A 19791-nucleotide genomic window follows, 5' to 3' on the forward strand; every position below is an offset into this window, starting at 1 on the left:
CAGGGCTGGGAGGTGCGCGGGGGCTGATGCCTGCGGCCCCCAGCTGCTCTCAGCCTGTTCTCGTCTAGCTGGGCTGCGGGGTTTGCCCCAAGGGCAGCCCCAGGGGAACACGGGGGGATTTTCCAGCTGGCATCTCACCTCCTCCAGCCCCCGAGCGCTGAAGACTTCCACGGCCCTCGGCAGGAGCATCGGCCCTGACGTCCCAAGGTACAACCGTGCGGGGCACTGCGGGCAGGGCCGCACCGCTCTGCAACTTCCCCACCCTGCAAACCCAGCCCGGGACGGAGCAGCCCCGTGCAACAGCCTGGGGCAACCTGCGCAGCATCCACACCCCACCCAGCAAAGGAGACGGGGCAACAGGCACAAGCTGCAACAAGGGAAGTTTTGATGGGAATTCAGGGGAAAAAAGTGTTCCCCAGAGGGTGGGCGCAGGCGGGGACAGAGCCCCAGCGAGGTGGTGGTGGTGGCAACCCCGTCCTTGCAGATTTTCCCATCTCAGCTGGACGAGGCCCTGAGCTATGGTGCTGATCCTGGCAGCTGAGCAGGAGATGTACCGAGCCCTCCAGCGATCCCTTCCAGCCAAAATCTTCCCATGCGTCACAATCCCTGCCAAGGTCTGCACAGGTCCCCGCGTGGCATCTGAAGGTCAGCAGGCGGCCAGCTCACATCCACGACAGCACCTTCCCGGCCGCGTCCTGCCTGCCTGCAGATCGAGATCTGGCAGGACTTCTGCAGAACCAGGACTCACGGCTCTCCCTGCCCGCACTGCGTCAGTGCCGCTGGTTTCTGCTGCCCCCCGCCCTCCTCAGGCCCTGCCGAGCCCACCCGGAGCTGCACGTGCTCTGAAGGAGGGCAACGATGGAGCATGTCCTGCCCCACAGACGATAAAGGCTTCTCCAGACCTGCTGCCACATCCCCCTGCAGCCAGCCCAGCTCTTCCCTGGGCAGGAAGGACTGAAGCGCTGCGCCTCTTCCTTGTCCCCAGGCTGTCCCCGAGCTGCTGAGCCCAGGCAGCAGGTCAGAAGGTGCAGCTGTGTGAGAGGGATGGGTCAGCGCTCAGGACCATGGCAGACGTACCGCACGAGGTTTGGGCGTGGACAAGTCTGTAGGTGCCCAGAATGAGCCATGACCGTGGCACAGCTCAGGAGAAAGAGGGGGACAAGGAACACCACAGGCAGCAGCATGGGAGACCTCCTACCAGTTTCTAGAAGTGGGAAAAAATGGAAAAATAAGAGGTGATGCAGAGCAGAGAGCTGATCTCTGAGAAGTCAAGCAGCACAGAGACAACCATTCTCCAGATCACAGAGTGGAGAGTGTATTACGGCACGTCCCTCCCTTTGCGCCAGACAAGACGCAGCGCTGGAGGGCGAGCAAGAAATGCCGGCTGCACGCTGGATGCTGCATCGGCACCTGTACGGGCCCAGGGCCCTGAAATTGCCTTCCTCTCCTTCCCTCCCAAAGTGACGATCGTCCCTTCCCAGCGATGAAGGATGTTCACACAGAGCAGCACAACACACCCAGTCCCACCGGCTCAGGAGTCCAGCTTGATGAAGACCTTAGGCCTTGAGAAAATTTTGATGGCCTCCTCGATCTGGGAGAGCTTCCTCTCCAGCTCTACTCGCCTCTTCTGCACGCTGAGGGTGTCTGCGCGCACTGGTAGCATCACCAGGTCCTTTATCAGCTGCTCCTGGCCTGTAAAAAAAAAAAAAAACCAAACAAGTTGTGTAAGTCAAAAGCAAAGAACTCCATCCTTTTCCTAACACTACGACCTCATCCTCAGTCACGAAAATGGTGGCAGCACTGGAACAAGGACTTTGAACACCCATCCTTCCATTCACAGCTCAGCTGGATGAGGACCTGAGCAAACCTGCTCCAGCTTTGACGAACCAACGGTTGGACTAGAGACCTCTGAAGGTCCCTTCCAACTAAAATCTATCTATCATTTTAAGAGCAATAGTGACCCTACCATCAGGTCCACTGGACAAGCCTGCTCCAGAGAGCCTGTCCCATATCCCGCACGTCCCACCAACCTGAAGGAGATTGCTCTTTCCACACACAGCTCCCATCCAGCTACATGCCAGGCACTCTCCAAGTGGCAGGAATCTGTGCCCCAAAACTCTCTTCTCCCTAATCCTGGCTAGGGTCCACCCATTTTTCTGAGCTGGAATCCCCGTTTCTTTTCCTCATTACTCCGCTTCAGATCACCCAGGGTCTCCAGCCGCTGGCCTTCCGGCATCATGGTATGACCGGGTGGCGTGTCGGGATCCGGCAGGTTTTGCAGCCGCTCCTCCATCTGTCTGCGCCACAGCTCCTTCCTCTCCAGCAGGCTGGCGAGGCAAACGAAAGCCCGTGTCAGCACATCTGTGGGGGGGTTGCCCAGGGATGCAGGCAGAGGCCAGAACGGAGCCCTTCAAACCCCGCTGGTCTCCATGCCGTTGCCCGAGGACCGCAGAGACCTGCCCTGGACTAGCAAACACGCTCCACATGCACTGAAGGGCTGCTGGCAGGGACGCACCGAGGCCGACACGAGCTCCTCGGGGACAAGGGCTTCTGCTCCTTGCTTCTGGCCCAGGCCACCGAGTCCTCTCAAAACCATCTGTTGGCCAGTGACGGAGTGAAGTTGGTCAAAGCGGCTCAGAGGCAGGGATCCTGGCAGAGAGCAGCAGGCGCAGCCGAGAGCCAAAGGACTGACACCAGTCAGTCCCAGGACAGGGTCACCCAGGAACGGTTTCCCACTCAGAACCCCAAAATGCAAGTCACTAGCTGGAGGTTCCTCAGACTCCGGGTCCAAGGCAGGACGAACGCTTGTGAGGCAGAGTGAGCTACCTGCCTCGTCAAAACCGGACCTTTGAGTACGGAAGCTACATCACGTGGAGCAAGGCTTACAAAGAGGTGAGAGCACATTTCTCAGAGCATCCCCACGTCAGCATCACTGTACGACAGCGAGCAAGGGAGGAGGAGACATGATTCTTCCTGAGCCCAGCCACGGTGGCCGTGGGGATGTGCGTTAAGAAGCCAGGAGGGATCACATTTATTCCCCAGTAAATCGTGCTGCTTGCGTCTGGCGAGAGCGCCTTTGCCTCCGGCCCCCCCCTCTTTCTATGCAGAAGCCGGGGGACGTGGTGAAGGGAAGTGGGCTTCTTATGGAGTCTCGCGGACCAGACAGGGGCATACGTACTACTGGGGGACGTGGCCCTTTTGCTTGGCGTTGTACTCCTCCTGCTCCCGGTGCTTCTGTTCCAGCAGCTCGGCCAGCGCCTGCAGGGACTGGGAGCGGCGCAGCGGGGCCCGCTTGGCGTTGCGGGCGTTGTGCTTAATGAAGTCGATGCTCTTGCCCTCCACCTGGATCTGGAAGAAGAGAGAGGGAGGCGGCAGGGGCTGGCTCAGTGTACATGTGCAGGGCAGCTGCTCTTGTCCCCCACAAGGGACAAAACGAAGAGGCACCCGCACAAGACACCGAATCGCAGGGTGTGTAGTACATACCCTCAGCCCATCCCATCCCCAGTGCGAGCCTGAGAGGAGCTTTTTACCAAAAGCTAAGCCCAAAACTGGCCTTTTTAAGGTCCTCAAGCTGACCCCACGTCCTCAAAGCCAGAAGGACAGAAAGAACCAGGCTTGACATACTCCACGTGGCTCCTGCTGGTGCATTTTGAGCCCATCAGGGGCAGCCAGAAGGTCAGAGGTAAAACTAGTCAGGCCCTCGCCAGGCCAATAAAGGCAACAGAACGCCTGGCAGAGCAGGAATGTAGCTGGTCCTTGGGCATTTCCCCAGAGACAGCACCCTCTGGCACAGCTCCTCTGGTGGTCGAGACAGGGGAGAAGGTCATTGGATTTGAGTTTAAGGTTTTCTCGGGCTTCCTCCCTTAGGAGGAGTTTATGCCTTGTTTAAATTAAGTCGCTCCACAGCAAGTGGGAACCAACAAACCGACAACCCCTCACTCGCCAAGGAAGAAGACATGAGTCACGGAGCAGTTTTAGGACCTCCCAGACAGACTACCTGAAGGTTTAAACTGTTAATACTGATTAAGTCTCCTTACTAAAAAGCACACCCCTTTCCCATTTTATCTAACATCCGGAAGCCAGAGTTCCTATGAGTAAGGTGGGAGCAGACTCCAAATCCCAAGACCTCCTGCAAAGCCCTGGGAAGAGCAGACTTGAGATCACCGGCACTTCTGCAGTGAGGAGGTGGGATTTTCAAAGGGAACTTCACGGTCTCTTTAACTACGAGCAAGGATGAAGCCAGAGGGTGGTATTCGCAATCTTTGAGCGCCTGGCTCACCACCCCAGCGACCAAGACCCTGCTCCTTCCCTTCAGCCAGGAACAGTATTTACAGATCTCCCTGTTCATGCAGCACATCTGACCCAACACTTCAGAAGAATACGTGAAGAGTTCAAAGCAGGAGCAATGGATGAGTGCCAGAAACCCCTGGGGTGGATGCAGTTAGCGTGCAACTCACCTTGGTTTCAGCACCCAGCGCCGCTGAACCTCTGTGTCTGCTCCTGCTTTCATTCCGGCAGGCCTTGGGGAGAGCGGTCTGCACGGCTTGATCCCAGGGCCACAGCGAGAATACGCCCTCAGGAATTTCAGAGCCTCTGGATTTGGAGGTGGGGAGCTCTCCTAGGAAAGGTGAGAAAACATACACTAGTGGAGGGAGGCTGGAGCAAAGAGAACCCACCCAGCAAAGTTTGGGTGGTCAACCACAAGCTCAACCACAAGTTTCCAGCAGGCAGATGACAGCACGCTCTTTCTGCCATGACTTGGCAGGAGTTCTTGAGGGAAGGCAACCTGTACTCAGCCAGCGAAGGCAAACAGACTGCCCACAGCGACGAATCAGACTTGGCAACTGAACTTTGTAAAGAAACACTAAAAAACCCAAAGAAAAAGTCTGCAGAAACACACATTCGGAGCATGCATAGCATTGACTGAGAGTCCCTAAGGAGAGCAACACCAGATAACCCAACAGAGAACCCACCAGACCTAGGGACAATCTAAATGGACGGACAGCCCAAACCGACAATCATCATGACTCCTTCAAAAGCAGAAATCTTCCTGTGAAAAGGGCAAATGGCAGTGTGGAGCGAGCATGCTTGAAAGCTGAGAGACACACATGCCAGTCCTCCCTTGTTGGCAAGGCAGAACTTGAACTCCCAGAAGAAGCCATCCCACCTCGATAAATCCAGAGCATGCTACAGAGCTCTGCTACAGCAAGCTTTAATGAAAATGGCACAGGTAGGCACAAAGCTGACGCTAATTAGATGCTGCTCTCAAGTGCTGCTCTGTTCAGCACCCCAAATCTGTGGTTATCCCACTCTAGAAGGAAAGAGGAGCAGAGAGTGAGGGAGTCTGGTAGTTTCAGGAGGGTGGAATTGCATCTGGGAGGCATCTTCAAAGGCTGTGGTCAGCGTTGGCACAAGGTGACGCCGCTTGATGTCCAACTGGTGGCCTGCAACAACATTGTCTGAGGCAGACCCCAAACAAAACCTGAAAACTGGCAGCTGACACTATGGCAAGAGGACGACCTTACAGTGAATACAAGAGGGAGCGCACAGGGCAGCCCCCAGATCTTTACAGGCACCCAGGCTCTGAGCTGCTCTCTCAGCTGACCTGCGGTCCCCTCGAGGCAGACTCCTCCTTGCCTGGCCCACGGAGCATGGCAGACCTGAGGACTGAAGGTGGGGTAGGACGGGAACATCAGGAATTTTGGCATAAGGACCGGGGCACACGATGCCCTCAGTGCTGCTCACGGTCCGAAGACTATCAGTCTCTTTTCAACAGGAGCCAGGAGAAACAGATCGCTCCGGCAAGTCAAAGAGAAGTGTCTTTACCTGGTGCGGTCAGTTAGAAATCATTCAGTCTGTGATTCTTAGGAGCACGCTAGCAGAGCGTGGCGTGCCCCATCTTGCTCCACGGGAGCATTGCGACTGCCAGAGCCCTGAAAAGGCAGCTGCTACAATTAACAGCCCCGGGGACAGAGGAGAGAGTAGGAACTCCGTATTAGACACCAAGATGTAACCGAATCAACCTCTGAGCAGCAGCTCCACAGAAGATGGGGATCCTTCACAGGAAACACCCCAGCTCTAGGAGAGCTGCAGCAATGTGAGTTAAAGCAACGTGAGTCCAGCACCGGGGCCTCCTGCCACCTCTCTCTGGAGGAATCCAAGAGCACGAGTAACGCACCACGCAGAAACTGCCTGCGCAGACACCAACCCCTTTCCCCAAAACAAAAGAAGAAATGATCTCAATCTTCCCTAACCCAGAGGATTTGTCAAACAAGAGCGTAGGCTTGTGTTCCTAAAGCACCTGTGGGTTTGATCCTGTGTGTGGACCAACCTCTGAGAGAGGTTGGTGGCACACCGGGAAGAAAGGACACAGCATTTGGAACCACTGGCTTGGAAATCATCTTGCCAGCTTTTGCAGTTATCCACACACATAATTTTAGTGTCGAAAGTTGGCCCGAGGGCCACAGACCAGAGGGAAGCAAGGCAGAGATGAGAAAGAACTCGAAGGCTCCAACTCAGGATGGGAGCACCAAGGGAAGGCTGCAGAGACAGACCAGAGACGGAGGCTGTGAAGGCTACCAGGGACTCGCAGAAGGACAAAGCCCTCTCCTGAGGCTGACAGGAATGTGGGATCCAACAGTGCAAGGCTACTCCGGAGAGCCAGCGCTTACCTGCCAAGGCAGCAGCCCTGCACTTCCCCGCCCCAGGCAGCTTCTCCCACGCGAGGCTGAGCTGGACGGGAGCCCCAAGGCCTCTCCTCCAGGAGGTCGCTATGATGGGCACGACCTGCCCTGCCATGGAAGCCACCCCATCCACAGGAGCCGCAGTGCCCAGCTCTGGATGAAGGAAGAGGCCACTGAACGCAGAGCTTACCCAGATGACAGAGGTCTCCCAGGTCTCCACTGACAGTGGATCCACCCAGAGATAGTGATGGAGCTCTCCTTCCCTCTCCCAGGGGGCCTTCACTTTCTGCACAAACAGGTACACTTCTACCAGGGCAGCCGCTTTGGTGCATTTTTTTACCCTTTAAACACCAGGAACTCACAAGGGGAGAAAAAATTATCCAGAGAAAGAAACAGAAAGAAGCCAAAAGCAACCCAAAACCTTCACAAAGCCAGACACCTGTTTGTTTCAGCAGCTGAGAAAGCCTGAGAACAAGGCACGGCCCCGCATCCCCTCTCCCACAAGCACACGTACAGAGGACAGGAGGTACGTACACCCTTGCAGGTTGTGCGGATCTACGAGGCCTCCACCTTGACCGCCTGGAGATGCCGCAGCGGTTATTCACCAGGACAATTGCTCGGAGAAGAACCTGAAGATATACGGCCCACTGTGGGTCCACAGGGTGGCAAGAGTTGGACCGAGGTTTGATGCAGCCTGAAGACCTACCTCTGAGGACCATGATCTGATCTGTGGACCCAGACAAGCATTGCCCCCAACACTGGGAAGCTGAAAGCTGGCTGGAGGCACCTCTACACAGGGAATATGGCTGAGGGCTGCTCTGCACCCCGCAGGAACCGCCTTTAGATCCCTAACAACCGAAGGACTGAGTAGGAGCATCCAGGCAGAAGGTGTGGTAAGATTTTCATCTTCTCAGCTTCTCCTGCATGGGGGGGTCTACATGGCCGGACAGGATGGGGATTACAGCAGTTGCTCTCTGGACCCAAGCCACACGTGCTCACTCAGCACACAGCCCCACTGTCACATCTGCCCGCCGTGCCTCAGCACCGAGTTGCCCCCAGATCCATAGGTTCTGGGTCTCCCCCATTTCCACTGTCCCACAGAGCCTCATGGCAGAACTGCATCCCCAGCCCGGAGAGCTCAGGAGCTCAGTGGGTACCGACCTGCAGTTTAGCCTTCACCTTTGACTCCACGTTTTCATATTTCTGGGATTTCCACAGAGCTTTCACAGGCTTGGGCTGGCTGTGCTCTTGGGCTCGCTCCTTCTCTTTGCACTTCTTCTGAATCTCCTTTATCCGCCTCACATTCTCCTTCTCGTGGTCCTTGGACTCTTTCCCTGCACAGCAAGGGGAGACGCAGCCTTCACCCCTCAGGCCCTGCCGAGGGATGCAGGCTCTTGGAGCACTGACACCAGCGCCCACCGCTCCGTCTCCAAAGCCAGTCCAGCCGCCCGCAGAAATAGCAAGCTTTCCCCTCTCCTGCAGACCCAGCAATCTGTGCATCTTCCCCGTGTTAGATACACACTCCCGGACTGACCCTCTTCTGCCAGAGGATCCCACAGTGCCCAGCACAGGTCTGTGTACGTTACTGGTGTTCGCAGACTCCCTTGCTCTGAAGGAGCATGCCTTACTTGTCCCGGTTGGGCTATGCCAGACAGGCCATGCCAGCATCCTCTTGAGAGCAAGGTCAATTCCCAGTCCAGCATCCCACGGTGTTTCTGAAGCAGAGGGCTGGTTAATGGCAGCTGCAGAGCCTTCAACCCGCGCCGTTTCTCGTTTCGGGATCAGCTGTTATCCCACATTCAAGGGGGACATAATCAAAACTGGATTGTACTTTTTTGTTTTTGAATCAAAAATGATCCTTCCTTGGGCCCCCCAAGCCAGGGAAGATCTCAGCTGACACAACCAGACCCTCTTCCATTCCCCTCCTGCTTTGGCACAGCAGTTGTGGCAGCCGCCAGCTGGCACCAGGCAGGCCTAGGGGCAATGCCAGCACACGAAGCCCATCAAGTGACAGCCTCAGCCTTATCTCCATTCTGGACCTCTGAACGTACTCTGGGTCACCTCCGTTTCGCAAAGATGTTCTCAGCATCCACATATACAGAGAGTCTTCCCAAATCCTGCTTGGCTTCACTAACAAGGAATTCCCCAGGCTAAACATCATCTACACATTAAGATTTCACTTGATCCCTCTTTAAGTTTGACTGAAAAGATACTGGTTATATTCTGAAGCAGCAAACTAGAAGGGCTTGATTTATTCCCAGCATCTCTCAACAGTCTCTCATCCATGACTAGTTCCTCAAGCCCAAACTAAACAGCATCTTTTTTACAGTTCCTCTTCCCGTTCCACACCTGGGCCAGACTGGAGTCAGGGAGGGCGCAGCAGCACTGGCTCCAGCACGGGCAACGGCCTGGGGCCACCACGGCCAGGCCAAACGCAGGAGATGGGGCGACCAGTCCTGCGAAGCTCAAGCTCTCCTCAGGCAGCAGAGCCAAGGAATCCACCCAAACCCCTGATGCTTCACCCCTGGCCCCAAGCGCAACTCAGGCCAGCAGCGACACGGCCGTACTTACTCTTGACTGGCAGCCCCTCGCCAAGGGAGATCCCTTCGAGCTGCAGCAGGAGACTGAGTGTCCCCCTCTGTCCCTTCTCTAGGAAGTCCTTTCCACTGGGGCGAATGCGAGGGGCTGGCTGGATCTGGCGGGCGCTGCCCAAAGCTGGGTATGCGTTGGGAAACGGGTCCAGGGGGCCAGAGGTAAAATCCAGCTTCTGAGCATTCCCTTCCAGCCTCCCTCGAGCTACAGAAACAGACACAGAAAGAGATTATCAGGAAATGATCTTACCTCGTGGTTTTCTTCACCCACAGCTTACGAACAGTGCTGAAAACACCCTCTCCACCTCCACCTTCTGCTTTCCCATCTTTCCACCAGCTGTACAGACCACCTTCAGGATCACCATCCACGAGGCAGCAGAAGCACTGCACCAGCGCGAGTGGAGACCGTTGAGGACGCCAAAGAATAAGGACATCAAACGGGTGAGCCGTGTCATGCCAACATACAAAACCGCACATCCGTAGCAAGCATCAAGGACTCACCTGAGAAAGGGCGTTTGTAATAGTTTGGAAAGAGCGTAGGGTCTGGAGGAATGGGTCCAGAAATCCTGGATGGCCCTTCACACATCCTGCCGTCACTCTGCCTCCGCCACGGAAACCAGCCACCACTGAGAACAGAAATGAACAGTCCTCAGGAGCCACCGAAGAGGGATGTTTTGTGTATATATATATATATATATATAGGTGAACTTCTGACCTTCATTAGAGAGCTCGCACCCAGCTACAGAGATGACCTGCAGGTAGGAAACCACCCCAAACTGGACTCCATGCAGGTGAGGCAAGAGATCCAGCAGCACTGACCCTGTTGTGGGGCTAATCAGCATTTTTACCAGCATTGAACCTGAATTGTCCGCAGTTGCTGTAATATCGATATCTTCGGTACAGAAAATCCTTCCTGGCTTGGCTCTCCCATCCAGGAGCACGTAGTACAGACATGCAAGCAGGAGCTGAGCTGCTACAGCTGCCCTGTGTGCCTTTCGTCAATACGAAACACAAGGCAGCAGGAGATCGTCTGACACATTTTAGCCTTAGATTTGAATTATCTTGCACCTCGGGCTCCTTCTAAATTGCTCCTGTGGTTCAAACACAACCTACCCAAAGCAAGCTGAAGCCCCTGACAAACCTCTCTGCTGTATCCTCCGTGAGACTCAGCAGTGCCGTTACCAGCCTGGAGCAGGATGGGGCTGAGCTGCAAAGGAGACAAAGCGGTTCGCTCCAGGAAGGGGCAGACGTTGAATTTCTAGGGAAGAGCCCTGAGACAAAACCAGCCCGGCTGCCTCTTGGCTCTCCAGGAGAATGGAGAGTTACCTGTTCAGAAAAACATCTTTTTCGCTTCTAAGTAACTTTTCAATGCAGATCAGCAGAGACCAGCACAGATCCGCAAACCCCTGCCCTGGCCCACACCGGTCCCTGCTGCCTCTCTCCTCCCCATGACATGAGGAGCACAGATCCTTCCAGCACAGGGGCAGCCAGCATCTATTTCCCCAGAATGCTCACCAAGATCTTGTGGACAGCATTTTATCGCCTACAAGAAACTCGAGGGACTTGGTCCCCGCTCAGAAAATAAGGACGCAGGACGCCGCACCAAGAGGCGCAGACTGCCGGTGAGCTTTTGGCGGATGCCACGAGAGCCTCGATTCCTCATCAGAGTCACGCCGTGACTTTGACAGGCGCCAGGGCAGCTTGGCTGGCATCACTGCTGTAAGAGCTGGGGCTACAACCTGCATGTCCTGACTCCCAAGGCAGTAATTTAAAGACTTCCGAGACAACGCTATGGGAAGAACCCTTTTCAGGATCCTCCGCATGCCAGCACTGATGGGACGCAGCATCTGCAGTTTAATTTATAAACCAATAAACGATCAGGACAAGGCTGAGTGAGTCTGAATCATAGCAACTAATGCACTGCAGTCTTCCTTGCTAAATCACCCCTGTTGACATGAGATCCATTAGCAAAAAGCTGTTATTCATCTCCCAGACACAACTGCAGAGGCAATGTAAGCAATGCTGACTATTGCACACCAGCATGCGCATACAGTTCGTACCCAGCTTCTCTGGAAAAGCTATTTCTGATGAGCAGACACAGACTCAGCCTGAGATAAAAGGACACTGTCTTGGTATTATTTAATCTCCTTGAAAACGGATTCAACTAAGCCAGAACAGGCTCTCTTAGTCTAGGAAAAAAAGCGTTCACCACGAGATTGCTCCAGAACAGCTCCTGGCCTTGCACCTCACATCTGATCTTTGAACTCGCCTTCAAACCCAGTAATTTACACGCAAAATGACAGGCTGAAATCAAGACCTGTAACAGAGCAGACAATTATTGTGGAGGATTGAAGGAGGAAAGGCAAGCTGATGGGAGGCGGGGGATGGAAGGCTCATTCGATACCTTCGCACAAGTCACATTTCACATCCCAACAGCACCCTGCCCTGCTGTGGGGAATTTGCAAATGACACCCACTCCCTGATTTGCAAGTCACATCACCTCTGGATTGGGATCTCGCAAGATCAAATGTTATGACAATAGCAAGCACCTGGCCTACCCAGGTACCTACGGCGAACTCTCCCACGTGGGACACAAGCCCCTGGGATCGGCCTCCCAGCCCTGAGAAGCAGCAGCCAAGCCCCAGTTACCGACGATCGGTACGGACTTCCCAAGCTGCCGCTCTGCTCCTGCCGACCACGGGCGTATTCGGGGGACGCAGGTGAGAGAACGTCATGGCTCACTTCTGCCAAAAGGGGATGTGCAGACCTCTGCTGCCATCCCCATCCTTCTGCTTCATTTCTCGTGATGGCTCTGTAACGCCAACAGTCCTGTGCTGAGCCAATTCAACTCCCTACCGCTGCAGGAAACAAGTCACTTCCTTTGCTGGGTTAGTTTTCTGTCTGTCTAATCTTCTGTCCAAAAGTAACCTGGCTGTTACCTCCACGGGGGGATCAGAGAAGCACTGGAGCAAGCACAAGGGAAACACAGCAGGGGCCCATGCTTACGAAGGCAGAGGAGGGAGGAAGAGTGACCCGATCACTGGCTCAGCCACACTCTTTAACTTACACCCAGGAAAGCATCTTCTCTAGCACCGCGTTAGAAACCTAAACATCAAGAATGTAGTACCTGACCTGTTGCCACCAGAAAGACACTATTTAGAGCATTCTCAGGCTATGAGACGCAGGCAGACTCTGCGAACGCAGCCCAGTTAGGTCCAGGGAAAGAGATACATATGTGTGCAACTCCTCTCCCTTCTTAACCCCCTGCCAGACCGCAGAACTCACTAGGGAAGCAGCGACGCTGCTCCTCGTCGCAGGGCTGCACCAACCCTGTTCCCTGCTCCCCTGAAATCAGCACAGCGACAGAAGAGGCGCAGGGCAGTTGCCAGAGTAACCCAACGGCTCCAGCATGACTTACTCACCCAGCACGAGCCCAGCTGGCTGCTCGCTTCCCCGCCAGGACCACAGCTTAATCCTGGACTAGGAGGGGAGCAATGCAGGCACCAGCCCTACCTCTCCCAGAGCCTCCCTGTAAGTTTAAGGACGATTAAATCGACTCTTTATGCCCTTTCCCCAGCTTACCAAGTGGTAAAAATGATACTTATGCCCCCAGTAAACTGAGATCTTTCAGAGCCCGTACGAACCACAACTTCCTTTTGTGGCTTCTTTTTGGCATTGCAGTCAAGGAAACTACGAAACATGGGAATGGACAAGGCTTTGGCAGGTGTTTTTCACAGCCCTGAACCTGCCGCGTCTGACTTTGCGGCACTCCCCCTTCTTCACAGATCCCATTTTCACTGTGCCTGGGTCCCTGGCCAGGAAGCTGCTACCACACACAGAACTGAAGCAAGAACAGCTTCATGCCTTTATGAGCCACCCTCTGCAAAAAGCATGGGAAAAAAATCCCACAGCTGTGATAAGCTGTGATAAGCAAAGCAAGTCATCTGCAGCAAATCAAAGGGCTAATCTCCATGCAGCTGGTCTTGGCTGTTTGCTTCCTCCCTTGCTAGTTTTAGCTGAAATGGAAAGTAGCATCAGGATAACTTCCGTGCCCCAGGGCTGCACCAAAACGGGGGCACGTGGATCTGGGGCCGTGCCTCCTGCAGAACGGGGCATCAGGAAATGAGGTCAATGTGCTGTGAGCCTAACCAGGGATGTTAGTCCACACCTAAGCTTTCCCCCTGCTACCCTCTGCAGATTACAACGGGAGAGATTAATATCCTGCTTTTAATACCTCATGCAGGTTCCCTCAGGTACCACCAGCTCTTCCCCACCTGCCAGTCTCCAAGACCCATTTTCTCTTTTGCCTCTCTGAAAACAAAGAAGCCAGGTACGGCGATACCGGTGTTGGCACGTGGACATCTGCTCTCCAGGAGCTGGGCACGTGTCCCCCAACAGCCCTTTAGGAACAAAGCCAGCTTGTACCGCCTGCCCGAGGAGGCAAACGTGCGTCCTGCAGCACCAGCCTCGAGCAGGGGGTGAAGGTGGGCAGAGACTGATGTGGGTATTGCAGAGCCGCAGCCAAGTCCTCTCTCAGGAGAGCCAGGAATGAAGGATGACACCAGAGAGGCCCCACCTTAACGCGTGGGATTCTCTCTGATGCGAGGACGAGCCATGTGCTGCGATCACAGGACCTGACGTGCAGCGATGGAGACCGGAGCTGTGTGTCGCAGTGGACAGTCTCCCCTGGCCGTGCTGTCACGAACCCTGTGCCAGGGCACACGCTCAGACCCAAGACCCCACCGAACAACCCTGGATACCCCTGAAAAACCCTTCTCGGCTCCGTCCTTTCCCGTGTGCCGGGGGAGCGGGCAGGAGCGGCGCAGCCAGCACCGCAGACCTGGGGGTGCTGGAGCCGGACCGCCCGCAGAGCCCGGAGCCCCAACGCCTTCCCGGGCGGCGCGCTTCCCCCTTCCCGGGGCTGCGGGCTGCGGCCTGGGCTGCGCTTCCCCCCGCGCTGCCCTCGAAGGGGCATGGCGGCCCCCAGCCCCCGCCCGGGCAGTTCCCAGCCCCTTGCCGCCCCGCTGCCCGGCGGACATCCCGGGGACAGGCCGCGGGCCGGGGACGATCCCTCGGGCTCCCCCGGGACGACTCACCGAGGGAGGCCGCGGAGAAGCTCTCCCGCCCGGGGCCGGGGGGTGGGCGCCAGGCCGAGGAGGCCGCGACCTGGGCCTGGACCTGGGCCGCCCGCCGGGAGTCGAAGGCCCGACCCGGCCCCGCCGCGCTGCCCGGCAACAGCCGCTTCCGCCGGCAGGGGCGGGGAGCGGGGCCGGGACGCTCCCGCCGCTCAGCCCCGGCCTGCGCCGCTTGTCCCCGTTGGCAGCTGCGGCCCGGGCGGCGGCAGGAGCAGCGGGCGAACCCCCCGCAGCCGGGCGGGGCTCCGAACCCGCTCGGAGCGGCCCCCAGCACAGCACAGCCCGGTTTCGGGCTCCAGCCCAGCCGCGCACACACACCACCACCCATACCCCCGTGCCCTCAGCCTCCCCTTTCCCCGGGGTTTTGGGGGGATCCCGCCGGACCTCCCTGCCCGGCTTACACCCACCGAGCCGCGGGAGCTGGGGAAGGAGGGAGCTGGGGGCCGAGGGGCTCCCACGTGTACCCCAGCCCTTCGTCGGCCCGAGGAAGGCTGTCTGCAGAGCCTGTCTCTGTTTATGCGCTTGCCCTACAGCTTAGAACAAGGCTGGTACAGTTAAATTTATTTTTTATCAGCATTTATTGCTGAGCAAAGGAGACACGGGTGCTGGGGTCAGCCTTGCCTGCTGCACCAGCCCTCTGAGCACTCTCTCCAGGCTACAAAACGCCATCGCGTTTGTGAAGGACGTTCCTCCCGCCACGGTACGGTGAAGACAGAGACCACTGCTCACAGTCAGCCTCTCCTCAGCGCTCCGGGCTGCAACTGTCACACAAAATCCTGGCTTTTTCCAGGCCGCTGGCTTGAGGGATGGGACTTAGTGCCGGTCTTCATAGACCCCACAGCAGCGTTCATGGGGACGGGGCCACGGGGTCCCTTGTCCCTGTCGCAGCAGGGCTGTCACTGAGCCCTGCCATCCCTGAGCGTGGTGACTCCCCACCTCCTGGTGACCCCTCCCAGGGCTGCAGCATCCCCAGGACCCCTGAACCTCTGTCACCACGGTGGCCAGCCCCGTCAGCCCGGCTCCACTGTGTCCCCCAGGTGCCAGGGAGCATCCCCTGGCCCCTCTCGGGTTTCTCCACCTCCCTTCTCACACAGGAGCCCACGTCTGGGGAACACGCTGCCGGTGCAGCCCCCGCGGAGGTTAACGGTCTTCTGGAATCTCCTGCCCAACTGGCACCTTCAAACCCATCCCCAGAGCCGAGCCTGAGGGAGGCTCGAAGGCGAGAGGTGGGGAGAATGGGCTCAAAGTGACACTGCTCATCCCGTTACCAGGGCTTAAAACACTCACAGTTGGCTTTTGCGGCTTCCAACGGCCTGTGCCAGTCCCCCCCCCGTGTTGCCTTCCGGGCACAGGGCCGCTTCGCCGGAGGCCTCGTGGCTGGACAGGGAAGCCAGTGCGTGGGGGGGGCTGGTGGGGCGATGCTCGGGGCGGGCGGTGCCTGCAACCTCTCAGGGTGGTGGTGGGTCACTGGAAACGCTGGAACCTTGTTTGGATGTCCGTTTAACGGGCAAACTGGGAATGAATTTGGGAAGGAATAGTCTTTAATATATCAGAATATAATGCTCCTTATTAGATACTAAACCTGCGTGGGGGCTGACCCCCCTTGTTCCTGGTGGAAGGGGAGGCAACGCCAATGCTTTGGCCGGGGGCTGGGTGCCCGAAGGGGGTACGAGGCAGAGGTGCCAGGTGTGCTGCGGCGGTTGGGCTGGAGTGGGGAGGGGGTGGGATACAGGTTTACTGAACAAGCGGCGTGATGGAGGTGGGGGGCTGATGGCTGAGCTCAGTGCTGGGAGGTTTTCACCTCCCTGGGTGAATGAGGAGAGCTCCTAGGGCCGGCTGCTGTGGGGCAGCTTCTGGGGGTCTTGTCCTGGGCAGAGCTGAGCCCCCTCAGACCCTGGGCTGGGAGGGGGAACCTCTGTCCCGAGACTCGGCAGGGAGAGGCAGACGGTGCCCACGTCGCTGCGGAGGGGACTCACCGCTGCCTGGCAGAGCACCAAGCGTTGGGGTGAACTCCCCCACCAAACCGAACACTCATGGAGACGCCGGTCTGCCCGCAGCCCCCGCCGGTGGCCTACAGTGTCTGCCATGTCAGCTCCAGCACCGGAGCCTCCTGCCCTGGCGAGGAGCCCCGAGGAGGGGCAGCACGGCGGCCGCGGGCCTGGGCAGGTCCTCGCTCAGCTGTCTGCAGCCCTGGAGAACCCGGACGTCAAAGCTTTGGAGGTGAAGGGCGATGTCGCGTTGGACATGGGAGTTGTGATGAGCGCAGGCTTCGTTCCCGGGTGCCATGAGCACGGCACTTGCCGCTGTGGGAGCCTTGTGCGAGAACCAGGGGTCCCAATGTATCCCAAAATTTGGGGAGGGGGAAGGAATAGGAAAAGTTCCTTTCTGCAGAGGGTGGATGTCCCTGGGGCTGGGTCTGCTGCCCAGAAACAAAAGGCACGATGTTCCTCCCCAGTCTTTTTCCAACTGAGAGTAAATGACCCCAAAAAGTTATCTGTGAGCTTCTAGTTAAGCTGTGTGAAACTGCAGCTGAATCATTTCCAGCCAACTCCTTGTGAACAGTTTTCTGCCCTGGCGACGTGCTCGAGGGTGTCCCCAGCTCTGCTCGGAGCCTGGCAGTGCCACCGTGGGTGATGGGGGGGCAAGGTGGCAACCAGAGCCCCGGGAGGGCCAGTGGGACTTGTGGGGCCACCCAGCCCCACAGTCCCACCCGCCACAGACAGCTGTTGCGCAACACGGGTTGCTCCCGCTCGCTAGCCACCCGGCTCGCCCCCAAGACCTTGGGGCCATGTTGGAGGTAAAACCCTAAACCCAGGTGGTTATTAACGGCCAGCAAAGGGGCCAAGGCATGGCGGGGCAACCATGCCAGGGCCCGAGGAAAGCGGGGACAGGGACTGACAGGGCCGGAGCATCGCTTCTCAGCGCTGTCCGCCATGTCTGCCGCAGTGGTCCAAGGATGGGCGAGGTGTCCTTGTCCGCACCAAGCTGTATGAGGAGGAGATGGGGAAAAACAAAGAGCTCTTCCCGGAGCTGGCGGATCTTGGCTGTGTCGCAGCGCTGCAGGCCTGGCTCCTAGCCTACGGTTTCAAACTCAAGGGGACAAAGTAAGTCAGCACGTCTCCTTCACGAGCCAGCTTCGTGCTGCAACCCAGCCGGGATTACTGTGCGAGGAGCAGCCACCAGCGGGGCCCGGGTCTGCCCGGGCGGGCTGCGTTGCGTGAGCGTGAAACAAGGGTGGGAGGAGGGCATGAGCGTGGGATGGAAGGTATTAGTTACTATCCTGGATTTGTGGCTGGACGTGGTTCTGGTTTTATTTTGTTGAGAATAGAGGAGCTTAGTTTGTAGTAATTTTGGGAGTTGCTTCGAGTTGAAAAGAGCAGATAAACCAGAGAAGTGCGGACAGACATAAACTCAAAGAGTCACAGGGCTGATGGTGGGAAGAGAAACGGCACCTATGGCACGGCAGTAGCCCCGAGCCATCCATCAGCCACAGTCCATGACCACCAGCCACGTCCAAGTCCAGCCAGGGAGCGGAACCAGCACGGCCAGGGCAGGAGCAGCAAGGTCCCAGGCACGGCCGTGCCATAGCACGGGGACAGACCAAGGGCACGGGCTGCGCTCAGACGCCGCTCCTGTGCCGGGGCCCCGAGGTGCCGCAGGTCTCCATCTCCCACCACAGCCCGAGCCGGCCCTGCCCTGCAGCCCGTTTCTGTCCCACAGGGTGGACTCGCACGCGCTCCTGTTGCAGCACTCTGATTTCCGGAGGGCATATCCCATCGCCGAGGAGCCAGGCACCCTCAGAGGCGATGCTGGCCTCTCTGCCAAGCAGCAGAAGAAAAGGAAGAAAAAGAGACGTGCGAGCAGCCTGCGCCCCCCCAGAAGGGCCACGTCCCAGGACACGCTGGGTGAGCAAAGCTGGTGGCTACAGCCGCACAAGCTGGGCTGGCACAGCCCACGCTTTAGCTGACTTGTCTCGGGAATGACGCTAGTCTAAGGCTGGATCCATAGTACAATGGGGCCGACCCCAGCCCTGCTGCTTCTCCCAGACCTGGCAGCATCCCCGTGGGTCGGGTGCTGACGGGGGCTCTGCCACTGGTGATTCCTCAGCTGGGCCCTGCGATGTCCAGGCAGGCTCGCCATGGCTCTTCCCTCCAGCTGCTGTTTTGTCTCTGGGACGTGGCCATGTATCCCTGGCTTTTATCCCACCAGGCAGCCTCAGCTCAAGGGCATCTGCCCCCCCCGCAGCCCCTGGCCCCCCTCCTGGCAGGGCTAACGTTCTGCCTCTCCTCCCGGGGCTGCTGCAGCCCCTGAGCTACAGCAGAGCCCTGGCAGGGAAGGGGGTGTCAGCGTTGGGCTCTTCTGGTACCTCTCCAGGACAACTGCCGTGCCTGCGACCCTTGTACCAGTACATCAACTTCGACATGCCGGAGCTGATGCACCCATCAGCAGAAGAAGATGAAGTCCCAGGGGTGGCACAGCCAAGCCAGGTCCCCGCAGCCCCTGGGAGGGCAGCTGCTCCACAGCTGGAAGGTGAGCTCCGCTAAGGTGTACCCAGCCCCTGTATTCCCCAGGGAGCTGGCCTTGTCCTGCCAGTGACCTGCCGGTCCCCATAGCTCATCCCCCCAGAAATGGAGGCTTTGTGCCGCTGCCTGTGCAGACTCTGTCACCTTATCCTGTTTCTTCCATGCTTGCTCCTAGACTTTAGAGAAGCAGCTTGGATGCCTCTGGGTCACCATTTGCAGCAGCTCTTCCCTTAGGTTTTCTCCTGAAGCTCTTAGGTGGCCCAGCCAAACAGGGCAGGACTCTTCTCCCTAGGGCAGCGCTCTTCAGAGTCTCCAGGTTCCAGAGTTGTTTTCCAGGCCTTGGTGGGACCAAAGCCACGGCGGGACCAAAGCCACGGCCAGCCTGAGCTGGAGCTGGTGACAGCCCCGCTCCAGGCGGGAGGTCAGGCTGGAGACCCAGAGCAGCCATCCCACCCGTGCTGCTGCAACGTGGCATCCTGCTGGTGCAAATACTCCGAGGAGGTGGCCGGGCTGTTGATGCACTCACTGCTCTTGCAGGTACCTGGGCCAGCAGCGCTCCGGAGATCCCAGCCCCAGGAGGGGATGACAAATCCATGCAGGTTGATATCGACAGGATGCTCAGATACACAGCTCACCTGGTGCTACCGCTCTTTCCTCAGTACAAATAGCCACGCAGCTTTCTGCCTCCCGTCTGGCTGCCACAGCCTGACCTGCAGCACCTGGTCCGTACAAACAGCTCTGCGTTTACTGGGGGGTTTCCACAGTTGCAGAGAACCTGATTTGCTGGGAAAAAAACAAACCCAATTTTTAATTATAAGCTATAGCTGCACATCACTTGGCCTTAGGACATGTGTGCTGT

General features: G+C 57.5%; 1 protein-coding gene across 1 annotated transcript; it reads right to left on the bottom strand.

Annotated features, from left to right (window-relative positions):
• Positions 1-1290: 1290 nt before the first annotated feature.
• On the bottom strand, positions 1291-14550 carry ENKD1 (enkurin domain containing 1). Its single transcript, XM_075765298.1, is given in 9 exon segments — positions 1291-1692; positions 2191-2327; positions 3179-3348; positions 4458-4483; positions 4486-4618; positions 7845-8017; positions 9255-9479; positions 9776-9900; positions 14371-14550. Coding segments are annotated over 8 exon segments (1110 nt in total). The 5' UTR covers positions 9861-9900; positions 14371-14550; the 3' UTR covers positions 1291-1531.
• Positions 14551-19791: the final 5241 nt, after the last annotated feature.

Source organism: Balearica regulorum, chromosome 13 (genome assembly GCF_011004875.1).
Source record: "Balearica regulorum gibbericeps isolate bBalReg1 chromosome 13, bBalReg1.pri, whole genome shotgun sequence".
NCBI lineage: Eukaryota > Metazoa > Chordata > Aves > Gruiformes > Gruidae > Balearica > Balearica regulorum.